The 26,997-nt window shown below is 63.4% G+C and overlaps 3 protein-coding genes across 4 annotated transcripts in view; 2 read left to right on the forward strand and 1 right to left on the reverse strand.

Annotated features, from left to right (window-relative positions):
* Positions 1-643: 643 nt before the first annotated feature.
* Positions 644-12,022, forward strand: BABAM1 (BRISC and BRCA1 A complex member 1). Of its 2 annotated transcripts, none has more exons than XM_086862957.1 (9): positions 644-723; positions 2,529-2,806; positions 4,243-4,301; positions 5,390-5,510; positions 6,601-6,679; positions 7,693-7,717; positions 8,677-8,806; positions 10,288-10,374; positions 11,700-12,022. In XM_086862957.1, the coding sequence occupies exons 2-9, from the start codon at positions 2,543-2,545 to the stop codon at positions 11,898-11,900; spliced, it is 966 nt and encodes a 321-aa protein (XP_086719083.1). In that variant the 5' UTR covers positions 644-723; positions 2,529-2,542; the 3' UTR covers positions 11,901-12,022. The 2 variants fall into 2 exon arrangements, with proteins under 2 accessions (XP_086719083.1, XP_086719084.1); XM_086862958.1 differs by having other exon boundaries at positions 2,529-2,590.
* Positions 12,023-18,757: 6,735 nt separating this feature from the next.
* Positions 18,758-22,876, forward strand: ANKLE1 (ankyrin repeat and LEM domain containing 1). The gene is made up of 4 exons (XM_086862342.1): positions 18,758-18,987; positions 19,066-19,225; positions 19,973-20,102; positions 21,345-22,876. Exons 1-4 carry the CDS (start codon positions 18,758-18,760, stop codon positions 21,515-21,517), a joined length of 693 nt encoding a protein of 230 aa, XP_086718468.1. The 3' UTR covers positions 21,518-22,876.
* A 3,340-nt stretch (positions 22,877-26,216) lies between these two features.
* The window catches only part of ABHD8 (abhydrolase domain containing 8), a 13,610-nt gene continuing 12,829 nt past the window's right edge, over positions 26,217-26,997 (reverse strand). The window contains exon 4 of the mRNA XM_086862343.1: positions 26,217-26,398. Coding sequence (XP_086718469.1) covers positions 26,220-26,398 — 179 coding nt within the window. The 3' untranslated portion in view covers positions 26,217-26,219. The remainder of the gene's footprint in view (positions 26,399-26,997) is intronic.

A 26,997-nucleotide genomic window follows, 5' to 3' on the forward strand; every position in this document is an offset into this window, starting at 1 on the left:
GCTTTTGGGGGTTCTCCAGGGGTTTTTTTGGGGTTCTCCAGCATTTTTTGTGGGTTCTCCAGGGGTTTTTTGGGGGTTCTCCAGCATTTTTTGTGGATTCTCCAGGGATTTTGGGGGTATTTGTGGCTCTCAGAGATTATTTGGGGTGCAGGGAGGGGCTGCGGGTGTTGGGGGTGGAGCAGGAGGATTTGGGGTGCCTGAGGCAGTTCTGGGGGCGCAGAGGAGGATTTGGGGTTCACGTGGGGTTTTTGGGGTGCCTGAGGCAGTTCTGGGGGCGCACAGGAGGATTTGGGGTTCACGTGGGGTTTTTGGGGTGCAGGAAGCAGTTTCTGGGGTGCACACACGATTTTTGGGGCTCAGCGCGGTTTATAGGAACATTTATGGGGCGGGGGATGCGTTTGGGGGAGCTTTGGCTGAAGGACCACAACTCCCAGCAGCCCCCGCGCGGCGCCACTTCCGGCGGTCGGGAAACACTTCCGGGACCTTCGCGGCGGTGAGCGCGGAGTGTTCGGGGGGTTCAGGGGGGTTTTGGGGGGCGAAAACGAACGAAGAAACGCCGAGAAGGGAGGGTGTGAAGGGAAGGGGGCTGGGGGTGGCGTTCGAGGCTCCGGGGGTCCCCCCTCCAGTTGTGGCAGCCGGACACTCGAGGGACTGCAACTCCCAGCAGCCCCCGCGCGGCGTCACTTCCGGCGGGACGGGGCGGGGCCAGAGCGGCAGCGAGCGGTGAGCGCGGGGGGATTTTGGGGGGTTTTGGGGGGATTTTGGGGGGTCCAGGAGGGTTTTGGGGGGTCGGGGGGCGAACACGAAGCGGGGAGGAAAAGGTGGGGGAAGGGAAGAGGGAAATGGGGCAGGAGGGGCCGAGAAATGGGGGATGGGTGGGGAGGGGTCTTCAGGGATGGGGGCGGGGGGGGAATTTGGGGTTCGGTGAATTTGGTGTCCCAGGACCCCCAAAACCGCTGATTTTGGGGTCACAGCCACACCAGGACCCCCAAATCCGCTGATTTTGGGGTCCCACTCACACAGGACCCCTGATTTTGGGGTCCCACCCCCCCAAGACCCCCAGATTTGGGGGTTGCAGCCCCACAGGACCCCTTGATTTTGGGGTCACAGCTCCACCATGACCCCCAAACCCCCAGATTTTGGGTTCCCCCCCACCCAAGACCCCCAGATTTTGGATTCCCACCCTCCAAACCCCCAAAATTTGGATTTTCACCCCTACAAGACCCCCAGATTTTGGGGTTTCAGCCCCACCGTGACCCCAAATCCCCCAGATTTTGTCTCCCACCCTCACAAGACCCCCAGATTTGGGGGCTGCAGCCCCACAAGACCCCCAAATTTTGGATTCCCACCCCCCCAAACCCCCAAAATTTGGATTTTCACCCCCGAAACTCCAAAATTTTGGTCTCCCACCCCTACAAGACCCCCAAATTTTGGATTCCCACCCCTATAGGATCCCCAAATTTTGGATTCCCACCCCCTAAACCCCCAAAATTTGGATTCCTACCCCTACAAGACCCCCAGATTTGGGGGCTGCAGCCCCACCAGACCCCCAAATTTTGGATTCCCACCCCCCAAAGCACCAAATTTTGGATTCCCACCCCCTAAACCCCCAAATTTTGGATTCCCACCCCTCCCAAACCCCCAAATTTTGAACTCCCACCCCCCAAACCCCCAAATTTTGGATTCCCACGCCCCAAACCCCCAAATTTTGGACTCCCAAACCCCCAAATTTTGGATTCCCACCCCCCAAACCCCCAAATTTTGGATTCCCACCCCTCCCAAACCCCCAAATTTTGGATTCCCACCCCCCAAACCCCCAAATTTTGGATTCCCACCCCTATAGGACCCCCAGATTTTGGATTCCTACCCCCCAAACCCCCAAATTTTGAACTCCCACCCCCCCAAAGCCCCAAATTTTGGGTTCCCACCCCCCAAAGCCCCAAAATTTGGATTCCCATGCCCCAAACCCCCAAATTTTGGATTCCCACGCCCCAAACCCCCAGATTTTGGATTCCCACCCCTCCCAAACCCCCAAATTTTGAACTCCCACCCCCCAAACCCCCAAACTTTGGATTCCCACGCCCCAAACCCCCAGATTTTGGATTCCCACGCCCCAAACCCCCAAATTTTGGATTCCCATCCCCCAAACCCCCAAATTTTGAACTCCCACCCCCCAAACCCCCAAATTTTGGATTCCCACCCCTCCCAAACCCCCAAATTTTGGATTCCCACGCCCCAAACCCCCAAATTTTGGACTCCCAAACCCCCAAATTTTGGATTCCCACGCCCCAAACCCCCAAATTTTGGATTCCCACCCCCCAAACCCCCAAATTTTGGATTCCCACCCCTATAGGACCCCCAAATTTTGGATTCCCACCCCCCAAACCCCCAAATTTTGGATTCCCACCCCTATAGGACCCCCAAATTTTGGATTCCCACCCCCCAAAGCCCCAAATTTTGGATTCCCACCCCTCAACCTTCCTCTTCCCCCCTCCCCTTTATTTTTGGGGTGATTCCCCACCCTCCAGGACCCCTCCCCACCATGGACACGTCGGAGCCGGGCAGCGCTGCCGAGGATGAGGAAGAGAAGGTTCCAGAAGCTCGGCCCCGCACCCGCTCCAACCCGGAGGGCGCCGAGGACCGGGCGGGGGTCTCGGGGGTCTCGGGGGTCTCGGGGGTCGTGGGCAGCCGCAGCGAGGGCGAGGGCGAGGCGGCGGGCGGGGGTCGCGGCCCCCGGGGCAGCCCCGGGCACGGCCCCAGCGAGGTGCAGGTGAAAACACCGCGGGTCAACTGCCCCGAGAAAGTGGTGAGAGACAAACTGGGGGCACTGGGGGCACTGGGAGGGGCTGGGGGGGGCTGGGGGGGAGACTGGGGGGGGTTGGGGGGGACTGGGAGGGAGACTGGGGGCACTGGGAGGGATTGGGGGGGACTGGGAGGGGATTGGGGGGCACTGGGAGGGGCTGGGAGGGAGATTGGGGGGACTGGGGAGGGTTGGGGGGGAGACTGGGGGGACTGGGGGGGAGACTGGGAGGGGATTGGGGGGACTGGGAGGGATTGGGAGGGGTTGGGGGGGACTGGGAGGGATTGGGAGGGGTTGGGGGGGACTGGGAGGGGATTTGGGGGACTGGGAGGGATTGGGAGGGAGACTGGGGGGTGTGGGAGGGGGATTGGGAGGGATTGGGAGGGGGACTGGGGGCACTGGGAGGGATTGGGGGGGACTGGGAGGGGATTGGGGGGCACTGGGGGCACTGGGAGGGGCTGGGAGGGAGACTGGGGGGACTGGGGAGGGTTGGGGGGGAGATTGGGGGGACTGGGGGTGAGACTGGGGGGGGATTGGGGGGATTGGGAGGGGATTGGGAGGGATTGGGAGGGATTGGGAGGGAGACTGGGGGGACTGGGAGGGATTGGGGGGGACTGGGAGGGACTGGGAGGGATTGGGGGGGACTGGGAGGGATTGGGAGGGACTGGGGGGTGTGGGAGGGGGATTGGGGGAGACTGGGAGGGGATTGGGGGTAACTGGGAGGGGATGGAAGGGGGACTGGGGGGGGATTGGAGAGGGCATTGGGGGGGACTGGGAGCACTGGGAAGGACTGGGAGGGGATTGGGGGGAACTGGGAGGGGTGGGAGGGGGGACTGGGGAGGGGATTGGGGGGACTGGGAGCACTGGGAGGGGGTGAGAGGGGGATTGGGGGGACTGGGAGGGGATATGGGGGGGACTGGGGAGGACTGGGAGGGATTTTGAGCACTGGGAGGGACTGGGAGGGACTGGGGGCGCGGTGGCGGGGAGGATGCTGGGGACATACTGGGGACACTGGGGGTGACACTGGGGGTGACCAGGGGTACCAGGGACACTGGGGTCACACTGGTGCCGTACTGGTGTCACTGGTGTCACACTGGTGTCACACTGGTGCCGTACTGGGGACACTGGTGTCACACCGGTGTCACCGGTGTCACTGGTGTCACACTGGTGTCACACTGGTGACACTGCTGGGGACACTGGTGTCACACTGGTGTCACTGGTGTCACACTGGTGCCGTACTGGTGTCACTGGTGTCACACTGGTGTCACACTGGTGCCGTACTGGGGACACTGGTGCCACACTGGTGCCGTACTGGTGTCACTGGTGTCACACTGGTGTCACACTGGTGACACTGTTGGGGACACTGGTGCCACACTGGTGTCACTGGTGTCACACTGGTGGCACTGGTGGCACTGGGGGTCTCAGCCGTGCCCCCTCCCCAGATCATCTGCCTGGACCTGGCCGAGGAGATGGCGCTGCCCAAACTGGAGTCCTTCAATGGGTCAGGGCTGCATTTGGGCTGTTCCAGGGGATTTGGGGGTCCCTGAGGGGTTTTTGAGGTGGTTTTGGGGTGTCCCTGGTGTCCCTGAGGGGTTTTTAGGGTCCCTGAGGTGTTTCTGGTGTGCCTGACGGGTTTTGGGGTGTTTCTGGGGTGTTTCTGGTGTCCCTGAGGTGTTTTTGGGGTGTCCCTGGTATCCCTGACAGTTTCTGGGGTGTTTTTGGGGTGTTTTCAGGGTGTCCCTGTTGTCCCTGACAGTTTTCGGGGTGTTTCTGGGGTGTCTCGCTATCCCTGACGGGTTTCGGGTGTTTTTGGGGTGTTTTTGGGGTGTCCCTGGGGTGTCCCAGTATCCCTGACGGTTTCGGGGTGTTTTTTGGGTGTTTTTTGGGTGTTTTCGGGGTGTCCCGGTATCCCTGACGGTTTCTGGGGTGTTTTTTGGGTGTTTCCGGGGTGTTTTCGGGGTGTCCCTGACTGGTTTTCGGGGTGTTTTTTGGGTGTTTTCGGGGTGTCCCGGTGTCCCTGACAGTTTTGGGGTGTTTCCGGGGTGTTTTCGGGGTGTTTTCGGGGTGTCCCGGTGTCCCTGACTGGTTTTCGGGGTGTTTCCGGGGTGTTTTCGGGGTGTTTTCGGGGTGTTTTTGGGTGTTTTCGGGGTGTCCCGGTGTCCCTGACAGTTTCGGGGTGTTTCCGGGGTGTTTTCGGGGTGTCCCTGACAGTTTCGGGGTGTTTCCGGGGTGTTTTCGGGTGTTTTCGGGTGTTTTTGGGGTGTCCCTGACAGTTTCGGGGTGTTTTCGGGGTGTTTTCGGGGTGTTTCCGGGGTGTTTTCGGGGTGTCCCTGACAGTTTTGGGGTGTTTTTTGGGTGTTTTCGGGGTGTCCCTGACAGTTCCGGGGTGTTTCCGGGTGTTTTCGGGGTGTCCCTGACAGTTCCGGGGTGTTTTCGGGTGTTTTCGGGGTGTCCCTGACAGTTTTGGGGTGTTTCCGGGTGTTTTCGGGGTGTCCCTGACAGTTCCGGGGTGTTTTCGGGGTGTTTTCGGGTGTTTTCGGGGTGTCCCTGACAGTTCCGGGGTGTTTTTTGGGTGTTTTCGGGGCGCAGCTCCCGCAGCAACGCGCTGACGGTGGCGCAGAAGATGATCGAGATGTTCGTCAGGACCAAACACAAAATCGACAAAAGCCACGAGTTCGCCCTGGTGGTCGTCAACAACGACGTCACCTGGGTGGGGCCCGGGGGGAATTTGGGGGGCCCAGGGGGGTTTGGGGGGGCCCGGGGGGATTTTGGGGGGCCCAGGGGGGTTTGGGGGGGCCTGGGAGGGGTTTGGGGGGGTCCAAGGGGGTCTAGGGGGGTTTGGGGGGGCCTGGGAGGGGTTTGGGGGATCCAGGGGGGTTTGGGGGGGATTTGGGGAGGGTTTGGGGGGGCCCGGGGGGGATTTTGGGGGGTCCAGGGGGGTTTGGGGGGGCCGGGAGGGGTTTGGGGGGGTTTGGGGGGGATTTTGAGGGGTCCAGGGGGGTTTGGGGGGGCTGGGAGGGGTTTGGGGGGGTCTAGGGGGGTTTGGGGGGGACTGGGAGGGGATTTTGGGAGGGTTTGGGGGGTGCAGGGGGGTTTGGGGGGATTTTGGGGGGCACAGGGGGGTTTGGGGGGGCTTGGGAGGGTTTGGGGGGGATTTTGAGGGGTCCAGGGGGGTTTGGGGGGGATTTTGGGAGGGTTTGGGGGGCCCAGGGGGGTTTGGGGGGGCCTGGGAGGGTTTGGGGGGGTTTTGGGGGGTTCTAGGGGGGTTTTGGGAGGACTGGGAGGGGATTTTGGGAGGGTTTGGGGGGGCTTGGGAGGGTTTGGGGGGGATTTTGAGGGGTCCAGGGGGGTCCAGGGGGGTTTGGGGGGGATTTGGGGAGGGTTTGGGGGGCCCAGGGGGGTTTGGGGGGGATTTTGGGTGGTCCAGGGAGGGGTTTGGGAGGGGCTGAGAGAGGTTTTGGGGGGTCCAGGGGGGTTTGGGGGGGCCTGGAAGGGGTTTGGGGGATACCAGGAGGGGATTTTGGGGTTTGGGGGGTGCCAGGAGGGGGTTTTTGGGGTGCCAGGAGGGGATTTTGGGGTGCCAGGAGGGGATTTTGGGTGCCAGGAGGGGTTTTGGGGTGCCAGGAGGGGGTTTGGGGTGCCAGGAGGGGGTTTGGGGTGCCAGGAGGGGTTTTGGGGTGCCAGGAGGGGGTTTTGGGGTATTTGGGGTGCCAGGAGGGATTTTGGGGTGCCAGGAGGGGATTTTGGGGTGCCAGGAGGGGGTTTGGGGTGCCAGCGGTGCCAGCCCCGTGCCCTGGCAGCTGTCGGGGTTCACCTCAGACCCCCGCGAGGTTTGCAGCTGCCTCTACGACCTGGACACCGTCGTGTGCCACTCCTTCAGTATCCTGCTGCCACCGGCGCCACCAAGCGGTCACCGGGGTCACCAAGGGGTCACCGGGGTCATGGGGGGGTCACCGGGGTCACCAGGGTCACCGGGGTCACCGGGGGGTCACCGGGGGGTCACCGGGGAATCACCAAAGGGTCACCAAGGGGTCAACGGGGGGTCCTGGGGGTCACTGGGGGGTCACCGGGGGTCACCGGGGGGTCACGGGGGGGTCACCAGGGTCACTAGGGGGGTCACCAAGGGGTCACCGGCGGGTCCTGGGTGTCACCGGGGTCACTGGGGTCACCAAGGGGTCACCGGGGTCACCGGGGGGTCACCAAGGGGTCACTGGGGTCACCGGGGTCACCAAGTGGTCACCGGGGGGTCACCGGGGTCACTGGGGTCACCGGGGTCACCAAGGGGTCACCGGGGTCACCAAGGGGTCACCGGGGTCACCGGGGGGTCACCAGGGGGTCCTGAGTGTCCTGGGTGTCACCAGGGTCACCGGGGGGTCCTGAGTGTCACCGGGGGGTCACCACTGGGGGGTCACCAGGGTGTCCTGAGTGTCACCAGGGCCACCGGGATGTCCTGGGTGTCACCAGGGGGTCACCAGGGCAAGCGGGGGGTCCTGAGTGTCATCAGGGGGTCACCAGGGTGTCACCACTGGGGGGTCACCGGGGGGTCCTGAGTGTCACCAGGGTGTCCTGCGTGTCCTGGGTGTCCCTGGGGTGTCACCGAGGTGTCCCTGGGGTGTCCTGGGTCCCCAGGGTGTCCCCAAGATGTCCCCAGGGTGTCCCCAGTGTCCCCAGGGTGTCCCCAGTGTCCCCAGGGTGTCCCCAGGGTGTCCCCAGGGTGTCCCCAAGATGTCCCCAGGGTGTCCCCAGTGTCCCCAGGGTGTCCACAGTGTCCCCAGGGTGTCCCCAGGGTGTCCCAGGGTGTCCCCAAGATGTCCCCAGGGTGTCCCCAGGGTGTCCCCAGGGTGTCCCCAGAGTGTCCCCAGTGCCAGGATCAGCCTTGACCCGCAGTTCAGATCTGGACGGGCTCTTCAACCTCATGTGAGCAGCTCCGGGGGGTTCCAGAAGGTTCTGGGGGTGCTGGGAGAGGGTGGCACCCTGAGCCCCCTGTCCCTGTCCCTGTGGGTGCCACCTTGTCCCCATGGTGTCACCCTGTCCCTGTCCCTGTGGGTGCCACCTTGTCCCCATGGTGTCACCCTGTCCCTGTCCCCATTCCTGTCCCTATGGTGTCCCCTGTCCCACAGTGTCCCCACGCTGTCCCCATGTCCCCACGCTGTCCCCATGTCCCCGTGTCCCCACGCTGTCCCCATGTCCCCACGCTGTCCCCGTGTCCCCACGCTGTCCCCGTGTCCCCACGCTGTCCCCATGTCCCCACACTGTCCCCACACTGTCCCCATGTCCCCATGTCCCCACACTGTCCCCACGCTGTCCCCATGTCCCCATGTCCCCACACTGTCCCCACGCTGTCCCCATGTCCCCACGCTGTCCCCGTGTCCCCACGCTGTCCCTGTGTCCCCATGTCCCCATGTCCCCACGCTGTCCCCATGTCCCCACACTGTCCCCACACTGTCCCCATGTCCCCATGTCCCCACGCTGTCCCCATGTCCCCACGCTGTCCCCAGGTCCCTGTGTCCCCATGTCCCCACGCTGTCCCCATGTCCCTGTGTCCCCACGCTGTCCCCATGTCCCCACGCTGTCCCCATGTCCCCATGTCCCCACGCTGTCCCCATGTCCCCGTGTCCCCACGCTGTCCCCATGTCCCTGTGTCCCCATGTCCCCATGTCCCCACGCTGTCCCCGTGTCCCCACGCTGTCCCCAGGTCCCCGTGTCCCCACGCTGTCCCCACGCTGTCCCCGTGTCCCCATGTCCCCACGCTGTCCCCACGCTGTCCCCGTGTCCCCATGTCCCCACGCTGTCCCCATGTCCCCACGCTGTCCCCATGTCCCCGTGTCCCCACGCTGTCCCCACACTGTCCCCATGCTGTCCCCGTGTCCCCGCAGCCAGCAGAAGGTGGAGCTGCCGGTCACTGACAATGTCCAGACCATCCCCCCGCCCTTCGTGGTCAGAACCATCCTGGTGTTCGGGCGCCCGGGCTGCCAGCCCCAGTTCTGCGGGGGCGAGCACGTCAAGGTCCTGCCTGCCCCCAGTCCCCTCTCTGTGCCCCAAATTCCCCTCTCTGTGCCCCAAATCCCCTCTCTGTGCCCCAAATCCCCCTCTTTGTACCCCAAATCTGTCCTTTTAAACCCCAAATCCCCTCTCTGTGCCCCAAATTCCCCTCTCTGTGCCCCAAATCCCCTCTCTGTGCCCCAAATTCCCTCTCTGTGCCCCAAATCCCCTCTCTGTGCCCCAAATCTGTCCTTTTAAACCCCAAATTCCCCTCTTTGTACCCCAAAACCCCTCTCTGTGCCCCAAATTCCCTCTCTGTGCCCCAAATTCCCCTCTTTGTGCCCCAAATCCCCTCTCTGTGCCCCAAATCTGTCCTTTTAAACCCCAAATCCCCTCTTTGTGCCCCAAATCCTCCTCTCTGTGCCCCCAATCCTCCTCTCTGTGCCCCCAATCCTCCTCTCTGTGCCCCAAATTCCCTCTTTGTGCCCCAAATTCCCCTCTCTGTGCCGCCAATCCTCCTCTCTGTGCCCCCAAATTCCCCTCTCTGTGCCCCAAATTCCCCTCTCTGTGCCCGAAATCCTCCTCTTTGTACCCCAAATCTGTCCTTTTAAACCCCAAATCCCCTCTCTGTGCCCCAAATTCCCTCTCTGTGCCCCAAATTCCTCCTCTTTGTGCCCCGAATCCCCTCTCTGTGCCCCAAATCCTCCTCTCTGTGCCCCCAATCCCCTCTCTGTGCCCCAAATCTGTCCTTTTAAACCCCAAATCCCCTCTCTGTGCCCCCAATCCCCTCTCTGTGCCCGAAATTCCCTCTCTGTGCCCCAAATCCTCCTCTCTGTGCCCCAAATCTGTCCTTTTAAACCCCAAATCCCCTCTCTGTGCCCCAAATTCCCCTCTTTGTGCCCCAAATTCCCCTCTCTGTGCCCCAAATCTGTCCTTTTAAACCCCAAATCCTCCTCTCTGTGCCCCAAATTCCCCTCTTTGTACCCCAAATCCTCCTCTCTGTGCCCCAAATCCCCTCTCTGTGCCCCAAATTCCTCCTCTTTGTGCCCCAAATTCCCCTCTCTGTGCCCCAAATTCCCCTCTTTGTGCCCCAAATTCCCCTCTTTGTACCCCAAATCTGTCCTTTTAAACCCCAAATCCTCCTCTCTGTGCCCCAAATTCCCTCTCTGTGCCCCAAATTCCCTTCTTTGTACCCCAAATTTGTCCTTTTCTGCCCCAAATCCCCACTTTTCCACCTCAAATCCCTCCTTTTCTACCCAAACCCCCCAATTTTCACCCCAAATCCCCCAATTTCCACCCAAATCCCCCGATTTTCACCCCAAATCCCCCAATTTTCACCCCAAACCCCCCAATTTCCACCCCAGATCCCCAATTTTCACCCCAAACCCCCCAATTTCCACCCCAGATCCCCAATTTTCACCCCAAATCCCCCAATTTTCACCCCAAACCCCCAATTTTCACCCCAAACCCCCAATTTTCACCCAAATCCCCCGTTTTCCCCCCAGAAGTTGCTGCAGTGCCCCTATTTCTTCTTCGACGTCGTTTACATCCACAACGGGCTGGACGAGAAGGAGGACGAGAGCAGCTGGAAGGTGAAGGGGCCCCAAATCCCCCAAATCCCCCCCATTCCCACCCCAAATCCCCCCCATTCCCACCTCAAATCCCCCAAATCCCCCCCATTCCCACCCCAAATCCCCCAATTTCACCCCAAATCCCCCCCATTCCCACCTCAAATCCCCCAAATCCCCCCCATTCCCACCTCAAATCCCCCAAATCCCCCAAATCCCCCCAATCCCACCCCAAATCCCCCCCATTCCCACCTCAAATCCCCCAATTTCACCCCAAATCCCCCATTCCTGCCCCCTTCCCACCCCAAATCCCCCCTTCCTGCCCCCTTCCCACCCCAAATCCCCCATTCCCGCCCCATTTCCACCCCAAATCCCTCAAATCCCCCCTTCCTGCCCCAAATCCCCCCCATTCCCACCCCAAATCCCCCCTTCCTGCCCCAAATCGCCCCATTTCCACCCCAAATCCCCCCTTCCCACCCCAAATCCCCCAAATCCCCCCCATTCCCACCCCAAATCCCCCCTTCCCACCCCAAATCCCCCAAATCCCCCCCATTCCCACCCCAAATCCCCCCCATTCTCACCCCAAATCCCCCAATTTCACCCCAAATCCCCCATTCCCACCCCATTTCCGCCCCAAATCCCCCAATTTCACCCCAAATCCCCCATTCCCACCCCATTTCCACCCCAAATCCCCAAATCCCCCCTTCCCGCCCCAAATCCCCAACAACAATGGGAGGATGGAAAGGGGGGATTTGGGGTGAGAATTTGGGGGGATTTGGGGTGGGAATTTGGGGGATTTAGGAGGGGAATTTGGGGGAGAAATTGGGGTGGGAATGGGGTGGGAATTTCGGGGATTTAGGAGAGGAAATTGGGGACATTTGGGGTGAGAATTTGGGGGATTTAGGAGGGGAATTTGGGGGAGATTTGGGGTGAGAATTTGGGGGATTTAGGAGGGGAATTTTGGGGTGGGAATTTGGGGGATTTAGGAGGGGAATTTGGGGGAGATTTGAGGTGGGAATTTGGGGGATTTAGGAGAGGAAATTGGGGGAGATTTGGGGTGGGAATTTGGGGGATTTAGGAGAGGAAATTGGGGAGATTTGGGGTGGGAATTTGGGGGATTTAGGAGGGGAATTTGGGGGAGATTTGGGGTGGGAATTTGGGGGATTTAGGAGGGGAATTCGGGCAACAAGAGAAAACACAACGACGAAATTTTGAGTCAAAACCGGGCGACAAAACCCGACTCCTCCGCATTCGAAGCGCCAGAACCCGAATTCCTCCGCGACTCCCCCCCTGGGGCCGCCCCCATCCGTCTGTCCCCGTCCCTGAGCGTCCCCTGTCCCCTCCCGCAGGACATGTTCGGCTTTTTCGGCAGCCTGGACACCAAAGGCACCAGCTACAAGTACGAGGTGGCGCTGGCGGGGCCGGCGCTGGAGCTGCACAACTGCATGGCCAAGCTGCTGGCGCATCCCCTGCAGCGGCCCTGCCAGAGCCACGCCGCCTACGCGCTGCTGGACGGCGGGGACAGCCCCGACAGCGAGGCCACCGTCTGAGGGATGGCCCGGTGGCACCTCGGGGACAGCCCGGTGGCGCCTTGGGGTGGTTGGGGACAGGGGGTGGTGCTGGTGGAGCGGTGTGTACGCGGAAAATGAAGAGGTTTTGTTGTTTTGGGTCATTTCTTGTGGTTCTGTGTCACCTCCAGGTCACAGGGATGGAGGTCCTGGGGTGGTTGGGGACACGGGGTGACAGTCCTTGGGACACGGGGTGACACTCCTTGGGACACGGGGTGACAGTCCTTGGGACACGGGGTGACACTCCTTGGGGACACGGGGTAGTGCTGGCGGAGCGGTGTGTACGCGGAAAATGAAGAGGTTTTGTTGTTTTGGGTCGTTTTGGGTCGTTTCTTGTGGTTCTGTGTCACCTCCAGGTCACAGGGATGGAGGTCCTGGGGTGGTTGGGGACACGGGGTGACAGTCCTTGGGGACACGGACTGGTGGAGCAGTGTGTACGGGGAAAATGAAGAGGTTTCGTTGTTTTGGGTCGTTTTGGGTCATTTCTTGTGGTTCTGGGTCACCTCCAGGTCACAGGGATGGGGATCCCGGGGACCCTGGGGTGGTTGGGGACACGGGGTGACACTCCTTGGGGACACGGGGTGACACTCCTTGGGGACAGAGGGTGGTGCTGGCGGAGCGGTGTGTACGCGGAAAATGAAGAGGTTTCGTTGTTTTGGGTCATTTCTTGTGGTTCTGGGTCACCTCCTCTGGTCCTGGGTCACCTCCAGGTCACAGGGGTGGGGGTCCAGTTGATGACACTGGGGACACTGGGGACCTTGGGGACACTGGGGACACTGGGCAGTGCCGGTTTGGGGACACTGGGGACACTGGGAACACTGGGGACACTGGGGACACTGGGCAGTGCCGGTTTGGGGACACTGGGGACACTGGGCAGTGCCGGTTTGGGGACACTGGGGACACTGGGGACACTGGGGACACTGGGCAGTGCCGGTTTGGGGACACTGGGGACACTGGGGACACTGGGCAGTGCCGGTTTGGGGACACTGGGGACACTGGGGACACTGGGGACACTGGGCAGTGCCACACTGGGAGCTCTGGGCGATCCCAGCTCGGGCCACCGGGGGGCGCCGGGTATTTTGGCCCCGCCCCTCTGCGTCTGACGTCATCCACGATGATGGGCGTGGCCGGCGGCTACCTCCTCCCATTGGCTCCTTTTCAGCCAATCAGCGGCGGCGCGGGGTCGTTTGAACGGGCGGGATGAGCGGAGCGTAAGCGGGGTCGGGATATCGCGATAGGGATATCGGGATATGGGATAGGGACACCGGGATATCGGGATAGGGATATCGGGATATCGCGATAGGGACACCGGGATATCGGGATAGGGACACCGGGATATGGGATAGGGATATCGGGATATCGGGATAGGGACACCGGGACATCAAAATACCCGGATATCGGGATCGGGATATCGCGATAAGAATATCGGGATAGCGGGGTCCAGGCACCGGGAGGGGACAGCGGGGTCACGGGGGACACTCCGGGATTGGGGACACCGGGGGACACCGGGACCGTGGGGGGGACACAACGCGACCTTGGGGACACCGAGGGGACCCTGGAAGCGGGGGTGGCACCGGGGGTGGCACCAGGACAGGGAGGGGACCCCACCCCCGCGTCCCGGGCGGGGCCACGCGATGTCCCCCGGCGGTGCCGGTGGCACTCGGGTGTCCCCAGGGGTGGCCCCGGGGGTGACCCTGTCCCGCTGCCACCACCCAGCTGTCACCACCGGGAGCTGCCACCGCGGGACGCGGCCCGGGGGTGTCACCGCTGCCTCGGGATCCTGCTGCGGGCACAGGTGAGAGGGGACAGCGACAGCCGGGACGGGGACAGGGACACCCCGGGACAGGGACACCTCGGGACAGGGACACCTCGGGATGGGGACAGGGACACCCGAAATGGGGACATGGACACCTTGGGATGGGGACAGAGACACCCCGGGACAGGGACACCTCGGGACAGGGACACCCCGGGACAGGGACACCCGAAACGGGGACAGGGACACCTCGGGATGGGGACAGGGACACCCCGGGACAGGGACACCCCGGGACAGGGACACCTCGGGACAGGGACACCCCGGGACAGGGACACCTCGGGATGGGGACAGGGACACCTCGGGACAGGGACACCTCGGGATGGGGACAGGGACACCTCGGGACAGGGACACCTCGGGATGGGGACAGGGACACCCCGGGACAGGGACACCCCGGGACAGGGACACCCCGGGACAGGGACACCTCGGGACCGGGACACCTCGGGATGGGGACAGGGACACCTCGGGACAGGGACACCTCGGGATGGGGACACCTCGGGACAGGGACACCCCGGGACAGGGACACCTCGGGACAGGGACACCTTGGGATGGGGACAGGGACAGCCGGAATGGGGACAGGGACACCTCGGGATAGCGACAGGGACACCCGGAACAGGGACAGTGACACCCGGAATGGGGACAGGGACAGCCGGGATGGGGACAGGGACACCCGGGATGGGGACAGGGACACCCGGAATGGGGACAGGGACAGCCGGGATGGGGACAGGGACACCCGGAATGGGGACAGGGACACCCAGAATGGGGACAGGGACAGCTCTGGGGACAGTGACACCCAGAATGGGGACAGGGACACCCGGGATGGGGACAGGGACACCCGGAATGGGGACAGGGACACCCAGAATGGGGACAGGGACACCCAGAATGGGGACAGGGACAGCTCTGGGGACAGTGACACCCAGAATGGGGACAGGGACACCCGGGATGGGGACAGGGACACCCGGAATGGGGACAGGGACACCCAGAATGGGGACAGGGACACCCGGGATGGGGACAGGGACACCCAGAATGGGGACAGGGACAGCCGGGATGGGGACAGGGACAGCCGGGATGGGGACAGGGACAGCTCTGGGGACAGTGACACCCAGAATGGGGACAGGGATACCCGGAATGGGGACAGGGACAGCCGGGATGGGGACAGGGACACCCAGAATGGGGACAGGGACAGCCGGAATGGGGACAGGGACAGCTCTGGGTGCGGCTGTGCCACCCCTCGGCCGTGCCACCTGGCAGCGGTGCCAGCGCTGTCCCCTCCCCGCAGGAGCCGCTGGACAGGGCCCGGAGCCCCGCGCAGGGTGAGGTCCCCAAGGTGTCCCCAGAGCCGCGGTGGCCCCGGGGGGCCCTGTCCTTCCTGACCGAGGATGGCAGCGACTCCTGGGTGGCCCTTGGGGACATTGCCGAGGCCGGACCCCTCAGCAGCACCCGCAGGTCCCTCCTGGATGAGCCGGGGGACAGCGGTGTCCCCTCGCTGTGGCCGGAGTGTCCCCAAGAGCCCCCTGGGGACAGCGGTGTCCCCTCGCTGTGGCCGGAGTGTCCCCAAGGGGACACCGCTGTCCCCTCGCTGCGGCCGGAGTGTCCCCGAGGGGACACCGCTGTCCCCCTGCCACCCCTGGCCTCCAGCACTCTGCTCTGGGAGCGGGACCAGCCCCAGGAGCCACCCCCGAGCCGCATTTTGGGGACAAGGACACGCGGTCCCCCCAAGCCCAGCCTTGGGGACAGCCCTGTCCCCTGTCCCCGTTCTGCTGCCGGGGTGTCCCCGAGGCGGCGCCAGGGCGGGGTTTTGGGGACACGCGCGGTGTCCCCGAGGTCCCCCCGGCCCCGCAGCTGCTCGGTGACACCGCAGGGCTCGGGGGACATCGCGGGTGGCACCGCCGGGGGATGGCGAGGGGCTGTCCCCAAGGGGCAGGTGACAGAGCCGAGGGGTGGGGACCCCGCTGGGTTTGGGGACCCCGCTGGATTTGGGGACCCCGCTGGGTTTGGGGACACCGCTGGGTTTGGGGACCCCGCTGGGTTTGGGGACCCCGCTGGGTTTGGGGACCCCGCTGGATTTGGGGACCCCGCTGGGTTTGGGGACACCGCTGGATTTGGGGACAGCACCGAGAGCTTCGTCACCGCCCGGGAGTCCCTGGAGGCCGAGGGGGCTCAGCCCGGGGAGCCCTCGGGGGGTGCAGCCCCCGCCCCACAGCCCCGGGATTTGGGGCGAGGGTTGGGTCTGGGACAGGATTTGAGTCTGGGACAGGATTTGGGGCGGGATTTGGGTTTGGGACAGGATTTGGGGCAGGATTTGGGGCAGGATTTGGATTTGGGGCAGGATTTGGGTTTGGGGCAGGGTTTGGGTTTGGGGCGGGATTTGGGGCAGGATTTGGGGCGGGATTTGGGTTTGGGGCAGGATTTGGGGCAGGGTTTGGGTTTGGGACAGGATTTGGGGCAGGATTTGGGGCAGGATTTGGGTTTGGGTCAGGATTTGGGTTTGGGGCAGGATTTCGGACAGGATTTGGGTTTGGGGCAGGATTTGGGTTTGGGGCGGGATTTGGGGCAGGATTTGGGGCAGGGTTTGGGTTTGGGACAGGATTTGGGGCAGGATTTGGATTTGGGACAGGATTTGGGGCAGGGTTTGGGTTTGGGGCAGGGTTTGGGGCAGGGTTTGGGTTTGGGGCAGGGTTTGGGGCAGGGTTTGGGTTTGGGGCAGGATTTGGGTTTGGGGCAGGATTTCGGGCAGGTTTTGGGGCGGGAGGGCTCCGGAGCCGCCCCCCAAATCCCCGCGTCCTCCTCGGATCTCGGGGGGCTCCTGGCCCGGCTCTGCAGCCTCCGGGGGTCCCCGCGGTGTCCTGGCGGTGTCACCCCGCGGGGGGGGGACAGCCTTGGGGACCGCCACGTCACCCCCAGGAGCAGGAGGCGCCTGCGGGCGGCGGCAGCGCGGCTCCGCTCCCCTTCCTCCCGCTCCTCCTCCTCCTCCTCCCCCTCCTCCTCCTCCTCCTCCCTGCTCCCCGAGACGCTCCCGATGTCCCCAAGACCCCCCGGGGTCGCTGTCACCTCCCCCTCGGGGCGCGGTGTCACCCCAGGGGACAGGGATGGGGATGGAGAAGGGACCGGCGGCTCTCGGGGTGACACCCGGACCCTCCCCGCGCTGTCCCCAGGGGGTGGCAGCGACCCCAAATCCGGGCCCTGCGTCCTGCGGGGACTTGGGGACAAGGGACACCCCCAGAGCTCTCTGTCCCTCCCCCGGGACTCCCCCAAACCCAGCCCCAGGGTCCGGCCGGTCCCCGGGGCCCGGCGACACCCCCAGATGTCCCCGTGTGTCACTCGGGGTCCCCTCGGTGCCACCAGCAGCCCCAAGCCTGAGGGTGGCTCTGGGTGGCAGCGCCACTCGCCCTTGGGGACATCCCGGTCCCGGGGGGTCCTCCTGGCCCCGCGGCCATCTGGCAGTGCCAGTGGGGACCTGGGGACACCTTCCGTGTCACTGTCACCCTGCGGGGACCTGGGGACACCTTCCGTGCCACTGTCACCCTGCGGGGACCTGGGGACACCTTTCGTGCCACTGTCACCCTGCGGGGACCTGGGGACACCTTCCGTGCCACTGTCACCCTCCGTGCCACTGTCACCCGGCCGTGCCACCCCCTGCTCCGAGAGCCACCCGGAGGACGTGACAGAGGACCGGGCACCCCGCGAGTGTCACAGCCCCGGGGGTGACAGGGATGTCACCAGCAGCCCCGGGGGTGACAGGGGTGTCACCAGCAGCCCCGGGGGTGACACCGGGCAGGGTGGCCGCGCGTGGCTTGGGGACACTCCCGGCCCTCTGGAGCGCTGGGGACAGCGCGGGTGGCCCCAGGGTGAGTCTGGAGGTGCCACCCTCGGGTGCCCCCCCTGGGATCCCCCCCGAGCCGGCTGGGGGTGGGAATGGGGGGTTTGGGGGTCTGGGGGTGGGAATGGGGGGGTTTGGGGGTCCTGGGGGTGGGCAGGGGGGTTTGGGGTCCTGGGGGTGGGAATGGGGGGTTTGGGGGTCTGGGGGTGGGCAGGGGGGGTTTGGGGGTCTGGGGGTGGGCAGGGGGGGTTTGGGGGTCCTGGGGGTGGGAATGGGGGGGTTTGGGGTCCTGGGGGTGGGAATGGGTGGGTTTGGGGGTCTGGGGGTGGGCAGGGGGGGTTTGGGGGTCTTAGGGGTGGGAATGGGGCTGGATTAGGGGGTTTGGGGTGGTGGGGATGGGAATGGGGGTTTCGGGGCCATGGGGACAGTCATTGGGGTTTTGGGGCCATGGGGACGGTCACTGGGGTTTTGGGGCCATGGGGACGGTCATTGGGGTTTTTGGGGCCATGGGGACAGTCACTGGGGTTTCAGGGCCATGGGGACAGTCACTGGAGTTTTTGGGGCCATGGGGACAGTCACTGGGGTTTTGGGGCCATGGGGACAGTCATTGGGGTTTTGGGGCCATGGGGACGGTCACTGGGGTTTTTGGGGCCATGGGGACAGTCACTGGGGTTTTGGGGCCATGGGGACGGACATTGGGGTTTTGGGGCCATGGGGATGGTCACTGGGGTTTTTGGGGCCATGGGGACAGTCACTGGGGTTTTGGGGCCATGGGGACAGTCATTGGGGTTTTGGGGCCATGGGGACAGTCACTGGGGTTTTTGGGGCCATGGGGACAGTCACTGGGGTTTTGGGGCCATGGGGACAGTCATTGGGGTTTTGGGGCCATGGGGACAGTCACTGGGGTTTTTGGGGCCATGGGGACAGTCACTGGGGTTTTGGGGCCATGGGGACGGACATTGGGGTTTTGGGGCCATGGGAACGGTCACTGGGGTTTTGGGGCCATGGGGACAGTCACTGGGGTTTTGGGGCCATGGGGACAGTCATTGGGGTTTTGGGGCCATGGGGACGGACATTGGGGTTTTGGGGCCATGGGAACGGTCACTGGGGTTTTTGGGGCCATGGGGACAGTCACTGGGGTTTTTGGGGCCATGGGGACAGTCACTGGGGTTTTGGGGCCATGGGGACAGTCACTGGGGTTTTGGGGCCATGGGGACAGTCACTGGGGTTTCGGGGTGGCTCTGCCACCGCTGCCCAGCGCTGTCCCGGCCCGCAGGGCACAGCCCGGAGCTGCTGGCCGCGCTCAGGACCGGCCGCGTCCCCGACTGCGGCCAGGACGAGCTGGAGCTGAGCCGGCACTTCGAGCGGCCGGAGCGCGGCCGGACCTGGCGCGAGGGACACCTCAAGTCCAGCTTCAACTACCTCCTGCTGGACCCCAGGTGCGGGCACCTCCCTGAGCCCCCTGCCCGCTCCTGGGGGAGCCCCCGCCCCAAAAACCGCGGGGTTCGGTCCTTTAGGGTCACCCGGGACCTGCCCCGGCGCAGCCCCGGCCTGAGCCCGGCCCAGCGGTTCCGGACCTTCATCAGCGCCGTCTTCTACGTGGGCAAAGGGACACGGGCCAGGCCCTGGTGGCACCTGCGGCAGGCGCTGGCACAGCATCGGCGCGGGACATGCAGGGTGGGGATTGGGAATGGGATTGGGGGAATGGGGATGGGGATTGGGATTGGGAATGGGGATGGGATTGGAGGAATGGGGATGGGAATGGGGGAATGGGATTGGGAATGGGAGTGGGGGAATGGGATTGGGGGAATGGGGATGGGAATGGGGGAATGGGGATGGGAATGGGGGATTGGGAAAGGGACACGGGCCAGGCCCTGGTGGCACCTGCGGCAGGCACTGGCACAGCATCGGCGCGGGACACGCAGGGTGGGGATTGGGAATGGGATTGGGGGAATGGGGATGGGAATGGGGGATTGGGATTGGGAATGGGGGATTGGGATTGGGATTGGGAATGGGGGATTGGGATTGGGGAATTGGGATTGGGGAATTGGGGTTGGGAAGGGGGGATTGGGAATGGGATTTTGGGGCCATGGTGACAGGCAGGACTTTGGGGCTGTGCCCTTGGGGCTGTTCCGGGGTTTTGGGGCCGTGCTGGGTTTTGGGGCCGTGCTGGGTTTTGGGGCCATTCCAGGGTTTTGGGGCCATGCTGGGTTTTGGGGCCGTGCTGGGTTTTGGGGCCATTCCAGGGTTTTGGGGCTGTGCTGGGTTTTGGGGCCGTGCTGGGTTTTGGGGCCGTGCTGGGTTTTGGGGCTGTGCTGGGTTTTGGGGCCGTGCGGGGTTTTGGGGCCATTCCAGGGTTTTGGGGCCGTGCTGGGTTTTGGGGCCGTGCCCTCGGGGCCGCGGTGACGGCTGGGCTGTGCCCAGGGTGGCCCCAAGGTCCGGCGCATCCTGGAGATCTGGGCTGTGGGGCAGGGCGTGGTGCCCCTGCAGTGCTTCCAGCACCGCACGCCCGCCGAGGCCTACACCCGCGAGAGCTGCATGCTGGAGGCGCTGGGTGAGCCCCAATAACCCCAAACCCGCCTTCCCCAGTCCCACAGCCCCAATAACCCCAAACCCGCCTTTCCCAAATCCCACAGCCCCAATAACCCCAAACCCGCCTTTCCCAGTCCCACAGCCCAAATAACCCCAAACCCGCCTTTCCCAGTCCCACAGCCCCAATCCCAAACCCCCCATTCCCAAACCCACAACCCCATTCCCAATCCCACAGCTCCCAATCCCAAACCCACCATTCCCAAACCCACAGCCCCAATAACCCCAAACCCGCCTTCCCCAGTCCCACAATAACCCCAAAATATCCCAAATATCCCAAATAACCCCAAACCCCAAACCCACCATTCCCAGTCCCACAGCCCCAATCCCAAATCCCCCATTCCCAGTCCCACAGCCCCAATAACCCCAAACCCGCCTTTCCCAGTCCCACAGCCCCAATCCCAAACCCCAAACCCCCCGTTCCCAATCCCATAGCCCCAATCCCAAATCCCCCATTCCCAGTCCCACAGCTCCCAATCCCAAACCCGCCTTTCCCAAATCCCACAGCCCCAGTCCCAAACCCCCCATTCCCAAACCCACAACCCCAATCCCAATCCCACAGCCCCCAATCCCAAATAACCCCAAACCCCCCAGTCCCAAATCCTACAGCCCCAAACCCCCCCAGTCCCACGCTCCCAGCACAGTCAGGGGTGTCCTGGGGCTGTTCCTGTGGGTTCTGACCCCAATCCTGGTGGGAGCTGACCCACAGCTGTGACCCCATAGCTGTGACCCCATAGCTCTGACCCATAGCTCTGACCCCATAGCTGTGACCCCATAGCTCTGACCCCATAGCTCTGACCCCAATCCCCACAGCACTGACCCCACAGCAGTGACCCCTCCCCATAGCACTGACCCCATAGCACTGACCCCTCCCCATAGCCGTGACCCCATATCAGTGACCCCTCCCCATAGCCGTGACCCCACATCAGTGACCCCAATCCCCCCAGCACTGACCCCACAGCAGTGACCCCCCAGCAGTGACCCCATAGCTGTGACCCCACAGCAGTGACCCCAATCCCCCCAGCACTGACCCCCCAGCAGTGACCCCATAGCTGTGACCCCACAGCAGTGACCCCAATCCCCACAGCAGTGACCCCCCAGCAGTGACCCCATAGCTGTGACCCCATAGCTGTGACCCCCCCATCAGTGACCCCAATCTCCCATCAGTGACCCCAATCCCCCCGCACTGTCCCCGTGTCCCCGCCAGGCCTGTGCTCTGTCACCAACGCGTGCCGGGGCCGCAGTTACGGGGTGGCCGCGGGCTGGGCGCCCGCCCGGCGCCGGCGCCTCGGGGTGCTGCTGCTGCTGCGGGCCATGGCCGTGCTGCTGGCCGAGGGAGAGCGCCAGCTGCGGCCTGGGGACATCCCCACCCGCTCCTGAGGGGACACGGGGACACTGAACAGCCCAGGGTGACACCGAGTGTGCCTGGGGACATCCCCACCCGCTCCTGAGGGGACACCGAGTGCACCTGGGGACATCCCCACCCGCTCCTGAGGGGACACCGAGTGTGCCTGGGGACATCCCCATCCAGTCCTGAGGGGACACGGGGACACCGAACAGCCCAGGGTGACACCGAGTGTGCCATGGGGACATCCCCATCTGGTCCTGAGGGGACACAAGGACACCGAGTGTGCCTGGGGACATCCCCACCCGCTCCTGAGGGGACATGGTGACACGGAGTGTGCCATGGGGACATCCCTGTCCGCTCCTGAGGGGACACGGGGACACCGAACAGCCTGGGGTGACACCGATCTCCCCAAGGTGACACCCCGAGGTGACACCGATCTCCCCAAGGTGACACCCCGAGGTGACACCAAGCGCTCCAGGGTGACACCGAGCTCCCCACGGTGACACCAAACACCCCACGGTGACACCAAACACCCCAAGGTGACACCGAGCTCCCCAAGGTGACACCAAACACCCCACGGTGACACCAAACACCCTGAGGTGATACCCTGAGGTGACACCAAACACCCTGAGGTGACACCGAGCTCCCCATGGTGACTCCCCAGGGTGACACCCGAGGTGACACCAAGCGCTCCAGGGTGACACCGAGCTCCCCATGGTGACACCAAACACCCCACGGTGACACCAAACACCCTGAGGTGACACCCTGAGGTGACACCGATCTCCTCAAGGTGACACCGAGCTCCCCAGGGTGACACCAAACACCCTGAGGTGACACCAAACACCCCGAGGTGACACCGATCTCCCCAGGGTGACACCCCGAGGTGACACCGATCTCCCCAGGGTGACACCCGAGGTGACACCGATCTCCCCAAGGTGACACCGATCTCCCCAGGGTGACACCCCGAGGTGACACCGATCTCCCCAGGGTGACACCCGAGGTGACACCATACACCCTGAGGTGACACCCCGAGGTGACACCGATCTCCCCAGGGTGACACCCGAGGTGACACCGATCTCCCCAGGGCCCGTTCCGTTTCCGGAGCGCTTTCCCATTTTTCCCAATAAATTCCGGATTCCCTGGGGAATTTTTGGGGTCCCCGTCGGGAACGGGACACGGCTGGGACACAGCACGGCTTTACTGGCTGGGACGGCACGAACGCGACGGTGACAACGCCACGGCGGGGCCGTGACACCCCCACGGCCGCCTGGCGTTTGCTGGGGGGGATTTGGGGTTTTTGGGGGGGATTTGGGGTTTTTGGGGGGCATTTGGGGTTTTTGGGGGGGATTTTGGGTTTTTTGGGGGGGATTTGGGGTTTTTTTGGGGGGGATTTGGGGTTTTTTGGGGGGGGGAATTTGTTTTTTTTGGGGGAATTTAGGGTTTTTTGGGGGGGATTTGGGGGTTTTGGGGGGGGATTTTGGGTTTTTTGGGGGGAATTTAGGGTTTTTTGGGGGGGATTTGGGGTTTTTGGGGGGGATTTGGGGTTTTTGGGGGGGATTTGGGGTTTTTGGGGGGGATTTGGGGTTTTTGGGGGGGATTTTGGGTTTTTTGGGGGGGATTTGGGGTTTTTTTGGGGGGGATTTTGGGTTTTTTGGGGGGGGGAATTTGTTTTTTTTGGGGGGAATTTAGGGTTTTTTGGGGGGGATTTGGGGGTTTGGGGGGGGGAATTTGGGGTTTTTGGGGGGAATTTGGGGTTTTGAGGGGGGAATTTGGGTTATTGGGGGGGAATTTGGGTTTTTTGGGGGGAATTTGGGGTTTTTGGGGGGGGAATTTGTTTTTTTTGGGGGGAATTTGAGGTTTTTTGGGAGGAATTTTGGGGTTTTTTGGGAGGAATTTTGGGGTTTTTGGGGGCGGATTTTGGTTTTTTTGTGGGGGATTTTGGGGTTTTTGGGGCGGATTTTGGTTTTTTTGGGAAGATTTTGGTTTTTTTGGGGGGGATTTTGGGGTTTTTGGGGGGGATTTGGTTTTTTTGGGGGGGGGGGGGATTTTGGTTTTTTGGGGGGATTTTGGGGTTTTTTGGGGGCGATTCGGGCCCAGGGAAGGGTAAAATTCTCATTGTGAGACAGCTGGCACAGAGGGGACACCCCGGGGACATCGGTGGGGTGGGGGACAAGGGGGGAGGGGTCCATGGGGTCGGCGCTTTCTTTGGTTTAAATTTGGGGGATTTTGGGGGTGGGGACACACGGGTGGCACCTCCCGCTGAGGAGGGGACAGCCCCGGGTGGATCCTCCGCTCGTGCCCGGGAAATGTGGGAATGGCGGGATCTGGGATCGGGATCGGGATCGGGATCCGGGATGGGGATCGGGATCGGGGATCGGGATCGGGGATCGGGATCCGGGATCGGGATGGGGATGGGGATCGGGATCGGGATCGGGATCGCGGCTGCTCCGGGATCCCGGGGATGAGGGCGGGAATCGGCACCGGGAATCACCGGGAATGAGCGGGAATGAGAGGGAATCGGCACCGGGAATCACCGGGAATCGGCACCGGGAATCACCGGGAATCGGCACCGGGAATTAGCGGGAATGAGCGGGAATCGGCACCGGGAATCACCGGGAATGAGCGGGAATCGGCACCGGGAATGAGCGGGAATCACCGGGAATCGGCACCGGGAATCACCGGGAATCACCAGGAATCAGCACCGGGAATCGGCACCGGGAATCACCGGGAATCACCGGGAATCGGCACCGGGAATGAGCGGGAATCCCGGGAATGAGCGGGAATCGGCACCGGGAATCACCGGGAATCACCAGGAATCAGCACCGGGAATCACCGGGAATCGGCACCGGGAATCACCGGGAATCCCGGGAATTGGGAATTTGCTGTCCCCGGTGCTCCAGTGAGTGGATCGTGAGGGGATCATCACCGGGATTCCCGGGAATGAGCGGGAATCCCGGGAATTTGCTCCCGGTGCTCCGGGATCCCGTGGATGTGTGCGGGAATCGCCGGGAATCGGCACCGGGAATGAGCGGGAATCCCGGGAATTGGGAATTTGCTGTCCCCGGTGCTCCAGGGGTGGATCCCGGGGGGATGGAGCCGCTGGGAAGGGCCGGGGGTGGCCCCCGGTGCCAAAAGAGCGACGGTGGCAGCGGGGACAGGCGGGGACATCCCGGGAATCCTCCTCATCCTCATCCTCATCCTCATCCTCATCCTCATCCCCATCCCCATCCCCATCCTCCTCCTCATCCTCATCCTCCTCATCTTCATCCTCATCCTCATCCTCATCCTCATCCTCATCCTCATCCTCATCCCCATCCCCATCCCATCCTCATCCTCATCCTCATCCTCATCCCCATCCCCATCCCCATCCTCCTCCTCATCCTCATCCTCCTCATCTTCATCCTCATCCTCATCCTCATCCTCATCCTCATCCCCATCCTCATCCTCATCCCCATCCTCATCCTCATCCTCATCCTCATCCCCATCCCCATCCCATCCCCATCCCATCCCCATCCCATCCCCATCCCCATCCCATCCCCATCCTCATCCTCATCCTCATCCTCATCCTCATCCTCATCCCCATCCCCATCCCATCCTCATCCTCATCCTCATCCTCATCCCCATCCCCATCCCATCCCCATCCCCATCCCATCCCCATCCTCATCCCCATCCCCATCCTCATCCTCATCCTCATCTTCATCCCCATCCCATCCCCATCCTCATCCCCATCCTCATCCTCATCCTCATCCCCATCCTCATCCTCATCCCCATCCTCATCCTCATCCTCATCCCCAGGATCCCAGCAGGAGCTGCCGAACCCCACAGGGACCCGCCCCTCCCCCCCGAATCCAGGGCAATCCCAACGCGGAGAAACTTCTGGATTCTCCTGAAATCCGCCCCGAAATTCCCGGGGGTGTCGCCAGCTCCTCCCGGGCCCCCCGGAGCTGTCGCTGCGGGCGGGGGTGACAACGACGGCGACAAAAAAACAACCGGGATGGAGCCGCGGGGGTGGCGCGTCCAGGGGATGGGGACAACGTGTGGCGTGTCCCAGGGGTGGGGACAAGAGGTGACACGGCCGGGGGTGGCCGGGGACCGGGTGTGGCGTGTCCCCGATGTCCTGCCGGGGTTGGGGACAAGAGGTGGCGTGTCCGGGGGTGGCCAGGGTCCAGGTGTGACACGGCCGGGGGTGGCCGGGGGACAAGATGTGACGTGACCGGGGTTGGGGACAAGATGTGGCCGGGGTTGGGGACAAGATGTGACACGGCCTGGGGTGGCCGGGGACCGGGGGTGGCACGTCCCCGCTGTCCTGCTGGGGTTGGGGACAAGCTGTGACGCGGCTGGGGTTGGGGACAAGATGTGACGTGGCCGGGGACCGGGTGTGGCACATCCCCGCTGTCCCCCGGCCTTGGGGACCTGATGCGACACCACCAGGCTTGAGGAGCAGCTGTGCCATGTCCGGGCTCGGGGACCAACTGTGCCGTGTCCCCGCTGTCCCCTCCCCTCCCCGAGGCTTGGGGACACAGCTGTGCCACGTCCGGGCTCGGGGACAGTGTCCCCCCGCTGTCCCCAGGCTTGGGGACCGCCTCCGCCGCCTCTCCTCGCTCCTTCTCCCGGCGCTGCGCGTCCCAACCTGGGGGAGCCTCCTCGCTCCGTGCCCAGGGAAACAAAGCGAGCTCGTGGAGCCCTCTCGGCGCTCCGGGGAGCGGCCCCGGTGTCCCCGCCTGCCGCTGGCCCTCATTTGGTGTCGCCGTCGCCGCGGGCCGCGGGCGTGTCGGGCTCCCAGAGGACGAACTCGTGCAGCAGCGTGTTGACCGTGTCGGGGCACTCCAGCATCACCATGTGGCTGCCCTCGTCGATCACCTTCAGGAAGGCGATCAGCAGGATCTGCGGGTGGGCGGAGGGCGTGAGACCCCCTGAGAGGTGTCAGGACAGCCCAAAAGCCTCTCTGTCCCCTCTCTTGGGTGTGGCACTGCTGGGATGGGACCTCTGAGGGGTGCCAGAAGCTCCCAGCCCCACCAAAGCCATCCCCTGTCCCATCCCTGTCCCATCCCTGTCCCATCCCTGTCCCTGTCCCATCCCTGTCCCTGTCCCTGTCCCATCCCTGTCCCTGTCCCTGTCCCATCCCTGTCCCTGTCCCCACCCCTGTCCCTGTCCCCCAGGTCACGGCACAGCCCAAGCTCTCCCTGCCCACTCCAGCCTTGGCACCCGAGGATTTTTCCACTCCCTTCCATCCCACGGATCCTTTCCCTTTCCCTTTCCCTTTCCCTTTCCCTTTCCTTTCCTTTCCTTTCCTTTCCTTTCCTTTCCTTTCCTTTCCTTTCCTTTCCTTTCCTTTCCTTTCCTTTCCTTTCCTTTCCTTTCCTTTCCTTTCCTTTCCTTTCCTTTCCTTTCCTTTCCTTTCCTTTCCTTTCCTTCCCTTCCCTTCCCTTCCTTCCCTTCCCTTCCCTTCCCTTCCCTTCCTTCCCGCACCTTCCCGCACCTTCCCAAACCTTCCCAAACCTTCCCAAACCTT

This window comes from Cyanistes caeruleus, chromosome 25, assembly GCF_971803275.1.
Source record: "Cyanistes caeruleus chromosome 25, bCyaCae1.hap1.1, whole genome shotgun sequence".
Classification (NCBI taxonomy): Eukaryota; Metazoa; Chordata; class Aves; order Passeriformes; family Paridae; genus Cyanistes; species Cyanistes caeruleus.

Excerpts from the sequence above, each read along its gene's own strand:
- BABAM1 (XM_086862957.1), top strand. The coding sequence starts at position 2,543 with ATGGACACGTCGGAGCCGGGCAGCGCTGCCGAGGATGAGGAAGAGAAG. Across the intron at positions 2,807-4,242 it reads TCAACTGCCCCGAGAAAGTG|ATCATCTGCCTGGACCTGGC; the intron begins GTGAGAGACAAA and ends CCCCCTCCCCAG. Across the intron at positions 6,680-7,692 it reads CGTCGTGTGCCACTCCTTCA|ATCTGGACGGGCTCTTCAAC; the intron begins GTATCCTGCTGC and ends CCCGCAGTTCAG.
- ANKLE1 (XM_086862342.1), top strand. The coding sequence starts at position 18,758 with ATGGGGACAGTCACTGGGGTTTCGGGGTGGCTCTGCCACCGCTGCCCA. Across the intron at positions 19,226-19,972 it reads ATCGGCGCGGGACATGCAGG|GGTGGCCCCAAGGTCCGGCG; the intron begins GTGGGGATTGGG and ends GGCTGTGCCCAG. Across the intron at positions 20,103-21,344 it reads CTGCATGCTGGAGGCGCTGG|GCCTGTGCTCTGTCACCAAC; the intron begins GTGAGCCCCAAT and ends TGTCCCCGCCAG.